This window comes from Bos grunniens, chromosome 23 (assembly GCF_055505025.1).
Source record: "Bos grunniens cultivar Pamir isolate PY7600 chromosome 23, Bosgru_T2T1.0, whole genome shotgun sequence".
NCBI lineage: Eukaryota > Metazoa > Chordata > Mammalia > Artiodactyla > Bovidae > Bos > Bos grunniens.
The window spans coordinates 44828814-44844359 of NC_141187.1; the positions used below are offsets into that span (position 1 = coordinate 44828814).

The 15546-nt window shown below is 45.8% G+C and overlaps 1 protein-coding gene and 1 long non-coding RNA gene across 26 annotated transcripts in view; one reads left to right on the top strand and one right to left on the bottom strand.

Moving 5' to 3' along the window:
• Positions 1-10175, bottom strand: part of LOC147347739 (uncharacterized) — a 20239-nt gene extending 10064 nt beyond the window's left edge. For 2 of the 4 annotated variants that reach the window (XR_015152780.1, XR_015152778.1), the window contains exons 1-4: positions 10036-10175; positions 8487-8538; positions 1556-1613; positions 721-897 (exon numbers count right to left, since the gene is read on the bottom strand). This is a non-coding gene — a long non-coding RNA (uncharacterized LOC147347739). Of the gene's footprint in view, positions 1-414; positions 611-720; positions 898-1487; positions 1614-8486; positions 8539-10035 lie in introns of those variants that run through there. The other 2 variants (XR_015152779.1, XR_015152781.1) reach the window with 2 other exon arrangements.
• TBC1D7 (TBC1 domain family member 7) overlaps positions 7628-15546 on the top strand; it is a 27501-nt gene continuing 19582 nt past the window's right edge. For 2 of the 22 annotated variants that reach the window (XM_086370811.1, XM_086370832.1), the window contains exons 1-6: positions 10043-10168; positions 10315-10394; positions 10540-10761; positions 11586-11733; positions 13769-13925; positions 15188-15268. In XM_086370811.1, coding sequence (XP_086226937.1) covers positions 13814-13925; positions 15188-15268 — 193 coding nt within the window. In that variant the 5' untranslated portion in view covers positions 10043-10168; positions 10315-10394; positions 10540-10761; positions 11586-11733; positions 13769-13813. Of the gene's footprint in view, positions 7813-10042; positions 10169-10286; positions 10395-10539; positions 10762-11585; positions 11734-12028; positions 12276-13768; positions 13926-15187; positions 15269-15546 lie in introns of those variants that run through there. The other 20 variants (XM_086370823.1, XM_086370833.1, XM_086370822.1 and 17 more) reach the window with 17 other exon arrangements.

A 15546-nucleotide genomic window follows, 5' to 3' on the forward strand; every position in this document is an offset into this window, starting at 1 on the left:
GGCAAGCCCCATGGAGGTCAAAAGACATCCTCCTGGCAAGCTGGGGTTTTTGAGATAAAGCCCTTGCTCCCGGTTGCTGGCTTGCCTGGGTGCCTGATAATAGATCATTTCTATCCATTTTAGGACTATCTCCTGAAAATTAAATAGTTCTAGGATGAGTTTCAAGAGACTTAATTTGCAGTTAAGGAAAGAAATATAAACAGCATTCGATTCTGCTTTGTATGTTCTGGGTTGCTAGTTGGCAGCATTTTTCTGCAGGACTCCTGAGAAATGATACCACTACGATGGGAGCTCTGTGATCATTTTTTGTTGGGATTTTAAATCAGAACCACCCTGTCCCTGTCCTGTGCTCCCTGAGCCTACTCTAGGGGGTACAACAGACTCTCTCAGGCTGGGGAGAGTTTGCAAAGTTACCTGTAGAGCAGTGGTTCTCAAAGTGTATTCCCTGACTCAGCAGCATCACAGGGTGGGAAGGGAGCTTGTTAAAAACACAACTCCTCAGTCCTATCCCAAACCCTAGAAACACTGGGCCCGAGCCCAGCAAGCCCTCCAGGCCAGTGTGGGGCATGCTCACTGCATTGCAGTCCTTGGTGACTCTTTGTTTTCCATTATCTCCATTAAGAATCATGGTTCTGGACAATGGGTCTCAGCCCTGGCTGCATCTTAGAATTACCTCCTGCCCCGCCCAACCCATCATCCCGAGGTTCTGATTTAACTCACCTGCCGGAGGACCCAATCGCAGCTCTTCGAGTGATTCTAATGGCCAGCTGGGCCTCAAGAACCATTCCTGCTGTTCTCCTTGTAGATTTCAGCAGCCTTGTGGGTGACCACCTGTTTATTCCTCACGTCCTCCTCCCAGCACAGAAGGAATTCATTCCTTGTAATTCATCGTGATCACTCATCAGCCAAAGAGACAACAGGAGGTAAGACAGAGCATTGCCAGAAGGGGACACTTGGATTCCTAAGCCCTGCCCCACCTCACTTGCTGCTGGACTTCAGTAAAGTTAAATCATTTCATCTTTCTAGGGCTCAGTTCCCTCGTCTCTCAAACTAGATTCAAAATTCCTTCCTTTCTTCAAGTCAGAGAGCTAGTTGATAGTCTCTTAAAGTCTTTCCCAGCTCCTCCTCCCCAAATTATCTTAGATTCTAAGGGCTTTTAAAAGGTTGGAACTGCTCTTCAGCATAGAATTGCTAATATTAATGTTTTGATTTTACTTCCTCCAGGATGAACCAACTCCAGATTGTGAGCTAGTCAATTGTGTGTTTTTGTAGTATTCACAAATATGAGTCAAGTCTAAAAGAACCTGTTACTCAGACAAACAGGTGCCAAAAAGGAAGCACTACAGTGATTTGCATTCTTTCTTTGCCCTGTAGTGCTCCAGTGGGCACTCAGAAGTCCATCTGGAGGGTAGCCCGCCTGCAGGTTCAGCCCAGCGCCCCCACGTTCACGGACCTCTGATTCTTTTCCCTTCTCCTCAGCTGCTCACCTTTCCTCCCGACTCCTTCTCCCAACCCCCACTTTTTTTCCCTGACTCTGCACAAATGGTACACCAACCAGCCTGCGATGAACCTTCACTGGGTTCGTCCACCCCACCGTGCTGATGTGAAAACTCCTGTAAAAAACAACAAACAGCAGAGTGAGTCAGGGAGAGAGTGTTTCCTGAGTCAGTTGCTTATTTATTTACTTATTTTGGTATGCTGACTTTCTTCTTCCCAGAAAACAAGGTAAGTGTTTTCTCTCTCCCTCTCACCCTCCGTCCCGAACAGTGAGTGATGAGATTAGGAGGCTGAAGGAAGATGGGGAAATGGTTGCCAGGTGATACCAGTATATCAGCAGTACTATGTAAACAGTGGCAGAGCTGTACAAAACGGCCCTGGAGGAAGCCATCCACGAGGGGGTGTCTGGTGCCGCTGCCTGCCAGGTGCTGGCATTGGCTGTCATACACTGCAGGAGCCGAGCTCTGTAGATGGCACGCACAGGGCAAGCGACCGTTTAGATATGCTCACCGAAATCAGGAGAAGAAACCCTTCTGTGTTGTTGCAGCGTCCTGCCAGTGCTCTCTGCTAAGGACACTCAGTATCATGCCAGAGAGCAAAATAAAAATGTTTACAGGGCTCAGCTCCATTGTCACAGAGCAGGCACTGAAAGGTGGATCTGGAGCTGAGAGGAGCTTCACTGACATCTCAGACTTGTGACCAATCATCTACGTGACATTGCCGCTTGGATGTCTGAGAGACATCTCAGAATCACTAGGTCCAAAGTTGACCGGTGTCCAGATCCTCCTCCCAAGCCTCTACCTGCCCTCTTCCCCATTCTTGCCGGTGCTCAGGCTCAAACCTCCAAGTCATTGCTGACTCTCACTTCTTGCAAATAATATGACATGGATGGGTGTCTCTCTCTGCAAGTCCGGGCAGGTACTCCCGAGTCAAGGCAGAGCTGAGCATTTCCCCCCTTGATTTCCTTAAAGGAAGACGTCTGCCAGTGAACAAGGACGCTGCGTTTGCTCCCTTGTCCCCTCTAACACGCTCCATGGCCCCGTTTAAAAGTGTTATGTCTGCCTTAACCAGCTCTTGTTTGTCTCTGTTGTTGTTTTCCTCTGAGAAATGCCGCTTCTCCTAAAACTTTTCTCCCCCACATTCCTAGATAGCAACTTTTTGATGCTGAAGCTTGAAAGAGGCCAAGGGCTCTTCTTTCACCTGAAAAATCAAGTATTTTTCATGATAGGTGACTAGTAATAAATCAGTGTGAAACCTGGTTATTTCATGGATGTCTGGATCTTTTGCTGTATCAAATGGACGTGTGAAAGATGCTTCAGCAATACCTAAGGGCAGGTGTTGAACAAAAAGATTCCACACGCCATCTGTTTCTTTATAATTGTGTGTTTTTCCTGGGTCATTATCAGAAGTGAGGAGGATGCTGTTCCTCATTAATAAGACTTAATAATAAAAGTTTTATTGAGCTTTTTCTTCCCTCCTTCTCTCCATCTTCATTATTCTCCTCCCTCCTCTACTTCTACCTCCTCCTTCTTCATTATATTTTAATCATGACCATCAGGGGCGCTGTTGGAGCATTTACCAGGATAACGCCTCCATGTTTTAACCCTTGTGCTGTGTGTTCATTTCCCCGGGTAAAAGGAACAGATCTAAAATCCTACAGACTTTTGTGCCTGTGTTAAGAACTCCACTGCTCTCATGCCGTCTTGTGGCAAAGAACCATTTTTTTTTTTTAAATTGCTATCTGTTGTGGACTTGTGTCTTCTCAAATGCAATAAATACGAGTTACTAGAAAATGAAATAAATATGAAAAATAAAAATGAAATTAAAGACATAAATACAAGCCCTCAGTTTTTATTATTAGATTCAACAGGCATAAAATGACTCTCTCAAACTGGTGTTAGTGTCTGAGGGTATGCTCTGAATTTCTGTACTTACTGGGTTGCAGACCATCACACACAGTCTACAGACCAGCACTAGTCGGAGGACCACCCTTAAAGTAACTCTGGCCCAGCAATCGTGTTACTGCCTTACAGGGTTTTAATAAGAAAGATCAAAAACACCTGGAAGTTCCTCCCCTTACCCTAAATCCAAACAGCTGACAAAAGCTATGCACCAAAGAGAGCGTGCACGCACGCACGCGTGCGCACCCCCCCCCCCCCACGGGTTAACACAACATAGGTTAAGTGTGCGGACTCTAGAGCCAGATAGCAACCATTTACAAGTTGGATCCACTTGAATTTATTTCCTATAAGATATGGAAGGTAATAATACCAATTGCTTCCTTTTTTAAAGATACTAGTTATTGGCCATAGGATGCATACAGCTCTCAGAACATGAGGCACTCAATGCATTTAGCTATGATTCTTTTTACTTGAAGGAGTAAAGAGGTCTTTGTTGCCTTGCTCAATCTTTCCATTGACACGAAGATAGATCTGTGGTCTACCTGACAAGCGGGGGTCCATCTTGCCTTCCCCAGCCCCTGGAAAGCCAGACCTTGGTGGAAACCCAGCAGAATCCCAACAGCTGCTTAGGCATGAAGTTCCCCTCCGCTGAGTGAAAAGTATCCCAACCGCCTCCTCTTGCTGCCCTCTGCTGTTTCTACTGAGAATTGCACCGAGCAGAGTTTTCACTGCAGGAGACGAGCAACACCTCACCTCAAGTAGGGGGGAGTTGTCCTTCTGTACCTTGTGCAGGATTTGATTGAATGTCCTAAAGTTTGTTCTTCATGGTGCCTTTAACCTCATAGCTTTGCATTTTCATATGGAATGCAACCCACTCCAGTATTCTTGCCTGGAGAATCCCATGGACAGAGGAGCCTGGCGGGCTGTAGTCCTTGGGGTTTCAAAGAGTTGGACAAGACTGAAGCGACTAAGCACGCACGCATAGAGTCTATAACTGCTTCTGGACTTTCCATCAAATGCAGACTTGTGTTGCCTCAAGCTCTGCCGATTTTCAAGCAAGTGTGACCAGTTGGCCAACCTGCTCCTGGCTGACTCCTCATTTTGCTTCTTCATGCCCCCGCATCCCAGGTTCGCTCTTGAGCCCCAGGCTAGCTGTGGCCTCTCCCATTCTCTCAGCTGCTCTGCACCTCCAGAGAGAGGGCCTCCTGCCTCCAACTCTCTCCCTCTCCAGGTCTCTGACACCCATGGTTACCAAGTCTTTCTCATCTGGTCACCACTCCACCGGCCACACTTGGTCCCAGCTCTCGGACCTTCTCCATCTGACCCTTCCTGCCCTCAAGCCGTATCTCTTGTGACACCCACACAGCTACCTCAGGTGCTGAGTCCTGCCCCCAAGGCCACCTCTGAAGCTGACTTCTGAAGCTGACCCTTTGTACCCGCTGCCAAAGACCCCTGATCATTACAAACTTCCCGACCCCCAATTAGGCAAAGACACCCACTCCCGCAAACATTCTATAGCGCCCGAACCAATCAATCACCTAACGCCAACCTTCCAGCAGGAATTTTATTTGTCTTGAGGCTTTAAAACTTGGCTATTAACCCACAAAAACTGTCGACCCTCCTTGGTCCGTCGGGAGATTGGCTCACTGTGCTCGCAGTGCCCACGTTATCTCTGCTCTTTGTTCTTAATAAACTCACTCCCTTCTGAAATGCTCTGTATCTGGAAATTCTTTTCCAACCTGCACTGGGACTGACTCAACGTTAGGCCAGCTCCCATTCTCCACAGACACACCGTCATTTCCTTTGTGGTTAGTGGGTACTGTTTCATCAAAAATACCCTCATTTCTACAAAAATACTACTCAGCTCAAATGTCCTTCCACCCACGGTGTCTTACCTACCACTGCAGGCAGCAGTGCTCAAGTGCTACGGCCTTTCTTCCACGCTACTCAGGCTGCCCTTATCAAACGCATGGTTACTTGGGTAAATTTCTTCTTAAACTATTTTTCTAACAAAACTTTTTGTTGAAATTTGGAGACTTAACCAAGAAAGTGATAAGATTAAAAATAATTTTGGGCCCTTTGCCTCCAACTGAGACACGGAACAAGGAGAACAGGTTTATCTCCCAGCCACGATCTTTTCTGACCACAGTGGTATGGAACTAGAAATCAATAACAAGAAGAAAAGAGAAAAAAAAAAAAGCACAGTTATATGGAAATTAAGCAACACACTCCTTAATAATCAATGAGTCAAAGAAGAACTCAAAAGGGAAATCAAGGAATATCTTGAAACACATGAAGATAAAAACAGCATACCAAAACCTATGAGATTCAACAAAAGTAGTTCTAATAAAGAAGTTTACACTGATGAAGGTCTACACTGAGAAAAAGAAAGATCTTAAATAAACAACCTAGTTTTACACCTAAGGGACTAGTGAAAAAAAAAAAAACACACCAAAAAACCAGACCAAATCCAAAGTTAACAGAAGAAAGGAAATAATAGAGATAAGAATAGAAATTAATGAAATGCTATGCTATGCTAAGTCACTTCAGTCGTGTCCGACTCTGTGTGACCCCATAGACGGCAGCCACCAGGCTCCCCCGTCCCTGGGATTCTCCAGGCAAGAACACTGGAGTGGGTTGCCATTTCCTTCTCCAATTAATGAAATAGAGACCAGAAAAACAGTAGAAAAGATCAATAAAACTAAGATCTATGTTTTTTTAAAGATAAAACCGCCAAAACTTTAGCTAGAATAACAGTAAAAGAGAGAAGACACAAATATTATAAAATCAGAAATGAAAGAGAATATGAACAATTATATGGCAACAAATTGGACAGCATAGAAGAAATGAATTCCTAGAGATATACAACCTACCAACCTACTGAAGCATAAAGAAAAAGAAAATCTGACTTTATGTGCCATCTTGACACAAAAGGGCCAAAGATTCATGCAAAATATAAAAGAGGGCAAAGGCCAAATAATCACCAGTGGTTAATAGATTCATTATTTGTTAAATGAACCCATAGCAATATCTGACCTCTGACCAGGGATTTCCATATACCAGGACAGTACTGGAAGTCTATAATCACATCTATGTAATAATATGCTACATTTTGACAGGTAAAGTAATATCCCCTCCCTCTAACAGAACAGTTCTGTATACAGTTATATATCCAAAAAAAGGGTCATGAAACCACACCAGTGCCAAATGATGCAAGAATAAGATAGGCAGAAAAAGAACAAAAAAAATAAAGTAGGCTTTGTGTGTGTGTTAGTCGCTCAGTTGTGTCCGACTCTTTGCAACCCCATGGACTATAGCCACCAGGCTCCTCTGTCCACGGAATTCTCCAGGCAAGAATACTGGGGTGGGTTGCCATTTCCTACTCCGGGTGATCTTCCTGACCCAGGGATTGAACTCGGGTCTCCCGCATTGGCAGGTGGATTCTTTACTGTCTGAGCCACCAGTGAGGGAAAAGTAGACTTATTAGAGGAAAATTTTACAAGTAGAAGATAGTGCAGTGTATGCAATCCTATTCCACAGTTTAGGTGAGGCTTAGAGTGAACAGGTGCTGCGGCCAAGACTGGAATCAAGCGAGGCGGGTGGGTGTGGGGAGCCGTGCCCTTAATTTTTCACAGATTTATAGTGATGGGGTTGGGGTGAAGCACAGATCTGCTCTGACACTAAGGGGAGCTCCCTGGGCAGATAGGGGAGCCTCCGGGCCCTTTAGCTGGTGTCTGCCTATGTAATTAGCTAACTCAGAACTGCTGAACAAATCTCCACGCAATAGCCAAAATGAAGGCAAAAATGAGCCTCCAGAACCATCCAGATTTGTCCCTCTTCAGATGTTTTGGAGACGTAATTTGATATGTCAATTACCTGAATTCATATGTTCACCAATCATGCTTTAATGGACTTTTTTTTTTTTACTATGTTAATTTTGGTTACTGCTCAAAATGAAGACAGTTGTCTTAGAGCTATACCCTCACTGGGTCTCCATTGCCTTAGCTCTTAAAAAAAGAGGGGACAGGTGGTTGAGGTTGATGGTAACTGATAATTACTGCTCTACCACAGGTGAATTTAAAATGATGTGATGCCGTTCCTGAACACTTTCTGCTGCTTCCGTACCCTGAAGTCTTAACTCTCAGGCCCATCATATTGAATGGAACGGGCTGACCTCCAAGTCCCTTTTGATCTTGAAGCTGGATTGTTCTGTGCAATTATTTTCATCGTTTTAGTAAGAACAATTAACCACCAGAGGGCAGACAGGTTACAAGGCAGTAAGGGGTGAGGCTAGCAAGGGATCCATTCAAACGAAGTGCACCTGTGACTTTTAAAATTCTTCCAATCTCACAACATCTTACTGCGTTGCTTGTGAAGATTAAGATCAGTGCAGCGGAGGAAAGGAAGAGTGGAGGTGAGTGTGGGGAGCTTCAGATTCTGGTAATGGGTTTGCCATTTTGGGGTAGGGACTTTGGAGGGAACGTTTGATCAAAATTGAGGTGAGGGAACAGGCTGCTGTGGCTCTCTGGGGACACAGCATTTGCCCAAGGAAGAACGAACGCGAGAAGGTCCTAACACAGTAGGGTCCCCAGTATTCAATAGGGTAAGAGGAGGCAGATGCAGAGAAGACTGGTCTTTGCTCTGAGCCAAATGGGGACTAGCACAGGATACTGAGCAGAGGACGGTTGTTTTTAAAGGGTCACTCTGGCTGCCGGGTAAGAATAGCCTCCAAGAGACTTAGTTCCTATGTATGTGTATATGGTCAGTCGCTCAGTCATGTCCAACTGAGGCCCCATGGACTGTAGCCCGCCAGGCTCCTGTGTCCATGAAATTTTCGAAGCAATTAGACTGGGATAGGTTGCCGTTTCCTATTCTAGGGGATCTTCCCAACCTAGGGACTGAACCCGCATCTCCTGCAGCTCCTGCCTCAGCAGGCGGATCCTTTACCACTAGCGCCACCTGGGAAACCCATACATCCCGCTTATCAGCAAACAGCACAGCAAATAGACCATTCAAGGCTACCAGGTTCTGTCACTATTTAACTAATAGCAGATGATTCCCAGGCACCATGCCAAGCATCTTACATACCTTCTCATTTCATCCTTTCAATACCTCTATGATGTCATCACCACTGTCGGCTCTATTTTAAAGGTAAGAAAAAGAAGATTGTAAAAGTTAGTGACAGGTCCAAGGTTCAGACGAAGTACACGGAATTCTTAAAAGCTAAGACTTGAAGGAGCAAAGCTCCTTCTACTTGCTAATGTGAAGAAGCACTGCCTAAGCAAGGCTTAGGACCCCAGAGCTGAAGAATTGAAGATGGTGATGGTGGAGGGTGGAGCATCAGTGTTTGCATTCAATCATCACACGCTTCTTTAAAGTTCTGTGTAGCCCTTACACTACAAGCTGGCTGACCCCGTAACTGGACTGACTTTTGTGTTGATGATTTGTAAGATGCCCTCTAGAGCTTCTAATCTAATCTTTTATCTAATCTTCCCTCCTAGCTGTCAGTAAAGAATCTTCCTGCAATGCAGGAGACCTGGGTTTGATTCCTGGGTCAGGAAGATTCCCTGGAGAAGGGAATGGCAACCCACTCCAGTATTCTTGCCTAGAGAATCCCATGGACAGAGGAGCCTGGTGGGCTACAGTCCATGGGCTTGCAGAGAGTCAGGCATGACTTAGCGACCAAACCACCTCTAGAGGGTGGCCCCTGTGTGCTCTGCTGTGTACATATTTGGGATCTTAGGGAAGCAGCTCCCTTCATGGGACTGACTCCTCTTTAGTAGTAATGAAGTCGCTCAGTCGTGTCCAACTCTCTGCGACCCCATGGACTGTAGCCTACCAGGCTCCTCAGTCCATGGAATTTTCCAGGCAAGAGTACTGGAGTGGGTTGCCATTTCCTTCTCCAGGGGATCTTCCCAACCCAGGGATCGAACCCAGGCCTCCTGCACTGCAGGCAGATGCTTTACTGTCTGAGCCCCCAGGGAAGCCTGACTCCTCTTTAGGTGGACTGAAATCATGGGTCAAATCTGTTTCACCTGTCTTCACTTTTCAAGGTTGTTTTAAGGCCTGTGCCTCCTCCGAGCATCACGTGGCCCAAATGATGACCTATTGAGGACGGGCAGGCATGTGGTCCTTCATGCATGCACAAGACTGCCAGTGAGCGGCTGTTAGAGGTTCCGCTCTGCCAACCATCAGTATTGCGGTGGTCCCTGGGGCAGCGGTCACCCTGAGTCTCAGTCCACAGGACCAGGTCCCCTGTTTAGGGGTCCTGAGGAGTCTGAGGGCCAGCTGGGTGCTGGGCACCTGGTTCCCTCAGAGATGACAGCTGGGCAGGGCCTGGGGACCTCGTCATGGGGGCAACATCGGCTGAAAGCTGCCCCCTTAGCTAGGCCTGGGGACTGGCAGGAGGACCCAGACTGGGTGCTAGACAAATGCTCCCAGGCAGGGTATACAACCTCGCTGGGACCCCCTCCTATTATCCAGGACCTGGACTTCAGAGGGCGAAAGTGGAACCTTGGGACCTTGAACAAGAAAAATGCAGGGTAATGATGCTGCTTTACTTACGGATCTTGTTACCTTTAAAAGTGTTATACCTTTAGATAAAAAGTTGTAGGACAGGGTAACTTTTGTTACCTACCTGATAGAGGTTTACAGGAACATCGAGACCTGACCTGCATGGACAACTGCAGGAACAAAGGATCTTACACCAAGAAGTTTTCCACAACGAGCCGCGTCCCTCCCTCACCTTCCCTCTAAAAGTGCTTTTTAAGGTATGAGCCACCTGTCTCTTTGCATGGCCCTGCAATAAACCTTTCTCTGCTTCAAACACTACGATTTCTGTATTGTCTGGCCTCACTGTGTACTGTTGGGCACACGGACTTGTAACAGTAAGATGTTTGCCCGAGTTGTTTTTTAGGAACTTGGACTCAGCTGTATCTACTTCAAGCTGAGCTGGTTAAGACTGGATGGGACCACCGACCCTCCAACTGGGAATGTGTGAGTGTCTGCCCTGTGATCTTTTGAACATGCAAAGGCCTATAGCTTAATTACACCTGGGCAGAATGACCGTCCCACACCTTTTCCCAATCACCTTTCCCTTCGTTCCCCAAGCCTCAGTGCACCTTGCCTCTTTATTTTTTAGCCCCCAGGCACCCCAAGCCTCTTGCTTTCAGGGAAGCAGTTCGAGACTGGTGCTCCCTCTCCCAGCTGCACACATTGGTGTCTCAGCGTTTGGCTTGCTGAGTATTGAGCAAACCAAACGTGGCTTGGTAACAGTTCCTCTCAAACCCAAACAGTTAAAAAACCCACTCAGCGGGTGCTGCTTACAGGGGTGTCCCGGAAACCAGTTCTGGACTGTGACAAGGTAAGCAGAGAAAGTGTTTATGAACTTTAATAGCTATATTAAAGAGTAATTTTGTCTGTGGAGTCTAAAACGTTGGCGTTAGTTTACCTTGTTATCTTCATTTTTCATATAATTCACTTTTATAGTGTTTTATCTGAGAGCCAGAATATACAGACCGTGGTCCACCATATATAAAAGCAGAAGGAACCCACAACCTGCCTAGAAAAACCAGCCCCTTAACTACAACAAACCTAGGAAGTCAGCCTGACTGGTAGCTTTCCTTACAAGCCAGGAAGCTTAACAATAACTACTGTTAACAACTGACCTGGGCTTGATTAATAACTTACAGCTTCCCTAATCTGTATCCTTGCTTTCAATTTAGTACTAAGCAGGGAAAGCCAGTCGGTAAAGAATCTGCCTGCAGTACAGGAGACCCGGGTTCGATCCCTGGGTTGGGGAGAGCCCCTGGAGAAGGAAATGGCAACCCACTCCAGTATCCTTGCCTGGAAAATCTCATGGACAGAGGAGCCTGGTGGGCTGCAGTCCATGGGGTCGCAAAGAGTTGAGCACGACTGAACGACTAACACTTACTTAGGGAAAGCTAGGCATGGCTAACGGGGGATCACACAGGAGGCCCGGCTTCTCATCTACTTGCAGCTCCCCCGTGCCTACAGCTTCCGACGAGAGCACACCTGGAGGCTTCCCCTTTTCCCACTATCAGCCTTTCCCCTCCTGCCTTTGTGTTTCTGCCAAAAGAGAAGCGGCAGTGGGGACGACTCTCTTGTACAGCAAATTCTCAGGAAGCTGCTTTGCACGTCTCATTTGGTGGGTCATTTTATTTCCAGATACAGGGAAGAAGGAGGTAACAACAAGGCAGGGGTCTGCCGCTGCAGACCCATTAAGGAGCACCATCCTGGGGCTCTGCGATCACCTCCAGCGCAGGGTTGGAAAGAAGCATCCCCGGCACGCACCGACCGGCACAGCGGGAGGAAGGTAGACGCCAGATTCTCCGGACTAGAAATGAGTCGGGGGAGCAGGGGGTACCGGGGCGGAGAACGGTGTAGCGGGCGAGGGGCTTGAGCTATTAGTCGGACTTGCACCTGCTCTTTCCCGGGTCTAGGACGCAGTCTACCGCCCTAAGGCTAGGAGGAGCGGCGGCTGTGCTCTCGGCGCACGCGCGCTCTCGGCACCGCCCCCTGACGCCGAGGTAACGTCACGTCCGGAGCGGCGGCGGCGTTTTCGGCGCACGCGCACTCTCGGCACCGCCCCCTGACGTCGAGGTGACGTCACGCCCGGCGGCGGCGACGGCGGGGGTTGGGGGTTTTGTCTGTCTCCCTCCACCCGGCCGATCGGGGCCGGCCCCCTCAGGTCGCCGCTTGCCTGCCGGCCACTCAGCGTGCCGGGCTTGAGTTCCGCGGCCTCCCCGGACCTCTTAAGTCTCAACCCGGGTGTGGTTTTCTACTCCTAGAGGTGAAGCATGTTAGGGAGAGTGGGACCCGCGGACTTGGCCTAGGGTGTGTTTCTTCTCCTGTCAGGTGGGCGCTCCTGGGCGGGAAGGAAACTTAAAAATGATTTCTTCCTGGAGGACGCGTTCGCTGTTGCATTGCAGTCGGAGGATGGGGGTCCTTAAATGGCAGGCACCGGATCGCCTTGCAGCTGTTTGGATGCTGCTTTTAAATAAATCCCACCTCGTGTAGCGTTTTAATGCTTTGGAATTCTGCTCTTAAAAAAACATTCATTTGATAATAAAAGCTCAGAACCATTTAGACTTCCTCAACTTGCGCGCATGCCAAGTTGCTTCAACCGTGTCCGATTCTGTGCGACCCTGTGGCCTGTCGCCTGCCAGGTGATTCTCCAGGCAAGAACACTGGAGTGGGTTGCTGTTTCCCTCTACAGGGGAGCTTCCCGACCCAGGGATCGAACCTTCGTCTCTTACATCTGCATTGGCAGGCGGGTTTGTTTGTTTTGTTTTTTTGAATAACCACTAGCGCCTCCTGGGAAGCCCAATTTAAACGAACTCTGTTTTTTACTGTGCCCCAGGCGACTCAGTGGGTATCTTGTCAGTAAGGAAGAACTTGGCTGTCTAGCAATTCAACGCTCCCCTGGCCACATCTCAAAATTTCGTAAAACCTGAGGGTTATATTCTTTGCACCAGTGTTTTAAGCATTTGGGTCGTGCAGTGTTACACGTTTTGGAAACTGTTACATCCACTCTGTTCTTAAAACACAAACCTGATTTGACCATTTCTTGATAACTCCAATCTACTGAAGGTTATTGTGGAAGAACCTGGAGACCCCTGGACTTTTTGAGTTCTAATGTCAGATTTTAAGTTATTTTGTCTCTAACTCTGTGGAATCGCTTGTCAACCAGGCTGCATTCCTGCCCCTCTTCTGGTTTATAATTTAATGCTTAATCTGTTGTGGGTTTTGAATTTTGACTACGTTTGATAGAATTGTGTTTAAAAGAAAAGTGAGTGAGGAACTTAGGTTTTTTTTTTTTTACTCTTTTTATAACTTAGATTGTTTTACAAAACACCCATTTTAGAAAACACGGCTAAGCCAAAGAAAATTAAAATCATCTGGAATCCTGCTGCCTAAAGATAACTACTGTTAACATTTCAGAATAGTTTAATTTTTTTAAATACATACTATTTTAAAAACATAAACCAATTGTGTATATTTGGTAGTACCCTTCGTGTGACATTTTGTCTGTCTTCCTATTTCACTTTTTTCTTTGAACATGTTTAATGGCTGCAGAATATACCATTGTGCTAGGTTCTCTCCTAAGTTATGTAGGAATGCTAAGGTATGAACCTTGTGCCATCTATTTGAGCAGCTCGGGGGACTTCTGTTTTGTATCTTGGTTTTGGGCCAAGGTGCATAGGTGAGGTGGTACTAAGGTTGTGTAAACAGGAAGGTTTAATATTGGGTCCTATACACGGGCAGACCATTTATCATAGTGTATCAGATTCATGGAAGAGTTGGAGAAAATCACGGAATTTTTCTCAATTCTTATTTTTCGTTTCTAGGCTCACTTTTTTTTAGTCCCTATTCTGTCTCTCCAAGAATGAAACATGACTGAGGACTCCCAGAGAAACTTTCGTTCAGTATATTATGAAAAAGTGGGGTTTCGTGGAGTTGAAGAGAAGAAATCATTAGAAATTCTCCTAAAAGATGACCGTCTCGGTGAGTTTTATAAGTTAAACCTATTGGTTCTCAGTCATCCCAGATGTTCTGAAGTATTAACTTAAAGAGATGTCCAAGGACTTGAGCCCCTCGCCTTTTGCTGGCTTCCCTGGTGGCTTGCATGGTAGCGCTTAAGATTTGGCCTTCCAATGCACCGGTTGTGGGTTTGATCTGTAGTTTGGGGGGTTAGGATTCCATGTGCCTTGTGGCCAAAAAACCAAAACGTTTAAAAAAAAAAACAAAACAGAAGCAATATTGTACCAAATTTAAGAAAGACTTAAAATGTTAAAATTTCCAAAGGTATGTTACCAGCTGTATGTGTATATATATATATATATGTATATGTATTTTAGTGATAGAATGATAGGAGAATGGTATATTTTGGGAGGAGCTAAGGACTTTTCAAGTTTATACTTAGTTGGAGTCAGACCTTTTTGAAAGGCCTCTTAAGTTAGTAATATTTTTTCTCTTATTAGACACATATATTTTCTTAATTTTTAGAGGCGTCATCCTAGCTTCTGGATAAATTTGTAGCAACTCTTGCCGTAATTTTCTTTTATGGAAATACTGAGACTGCATGATGGATTAACATTTTTATTTCTACTAAGCCAATCATAATAAGGTCTTTAATGTGTCTAATTAAAGTAGGATAAACTGAACCATAGTTAAAAACAGTAGTTTAAATGCATAGAGTGTTTTTAAAGTTTCAAAAACATTTCCCACCTGATCTTTGATCCTCACTATTCAGTCTGTGCTTTTTAAGTATTACAATTCTCACTTGACAAGTAGGGGAATTGAGGTGCAAGATGTGGTTGAATGTGGTTTATTGGTGAATATGGGAGTTTGCAGGCTGGCTGTGCTCCTTGCTAGTGATGTTAATTCAGTCCTGTCCCTTAATCTGGTCTGAGCTTCAGTTTCTGGATCTTTAAAACAATAACTACCCAACAAGCTTGCGGTGTGCATAAATGAAGTAAGTTCTATAAATGGTAAATACCACTGAGGTTATGGTGAATGTAGTAATAAGTATGCAAAATACATCTCCTCCGCTGTGAAACACTGATTGTTTTTGAATAGCTAGTTGGAACACCTGGGCTGGAAATCAGTCCAGTGTTGCCTTTTCTGGATTTGCTGACTGTTCAGCAACCTTCCTCCAAAGAGATGTCTTTACTGTAATTTCAGTTTTAAAAGATAAAATGCGTTTTTACATATCATGATCAGCATGAAAAGCATCTAATTTTTTTTTTTTTTTTTCCTTCCTCCAGATATCGAGAAACTTTGTACTTTCAGTCAGAGGTTCCCTCTCCCATCCATGTACCGTGCGTTGGTCTGGAAGGTGTTACTCGGTATGATTCCCAAGAGTTGGGAACTTTTATCTTCAAAAATGTCAAATTGATGGGGTCATTGGTATCTTATCAGTCAGAAAAATGATTTTTTTAGGATGTTTACTGGGCACTAACCTCAGAGCCTGAATCCCCACTCACTTTGGAAACTCTGGAAGAAGGTGACTTCAGCACAGAGCCCTGAGCGTCACTCTGAGAGCATCAGGGCAGCAGTTCCCAGCCTTTTTGGCACCAGGGACTGGTTTCATGGGAGACAGTTTTTTCCACAGACTGGGGTAGGA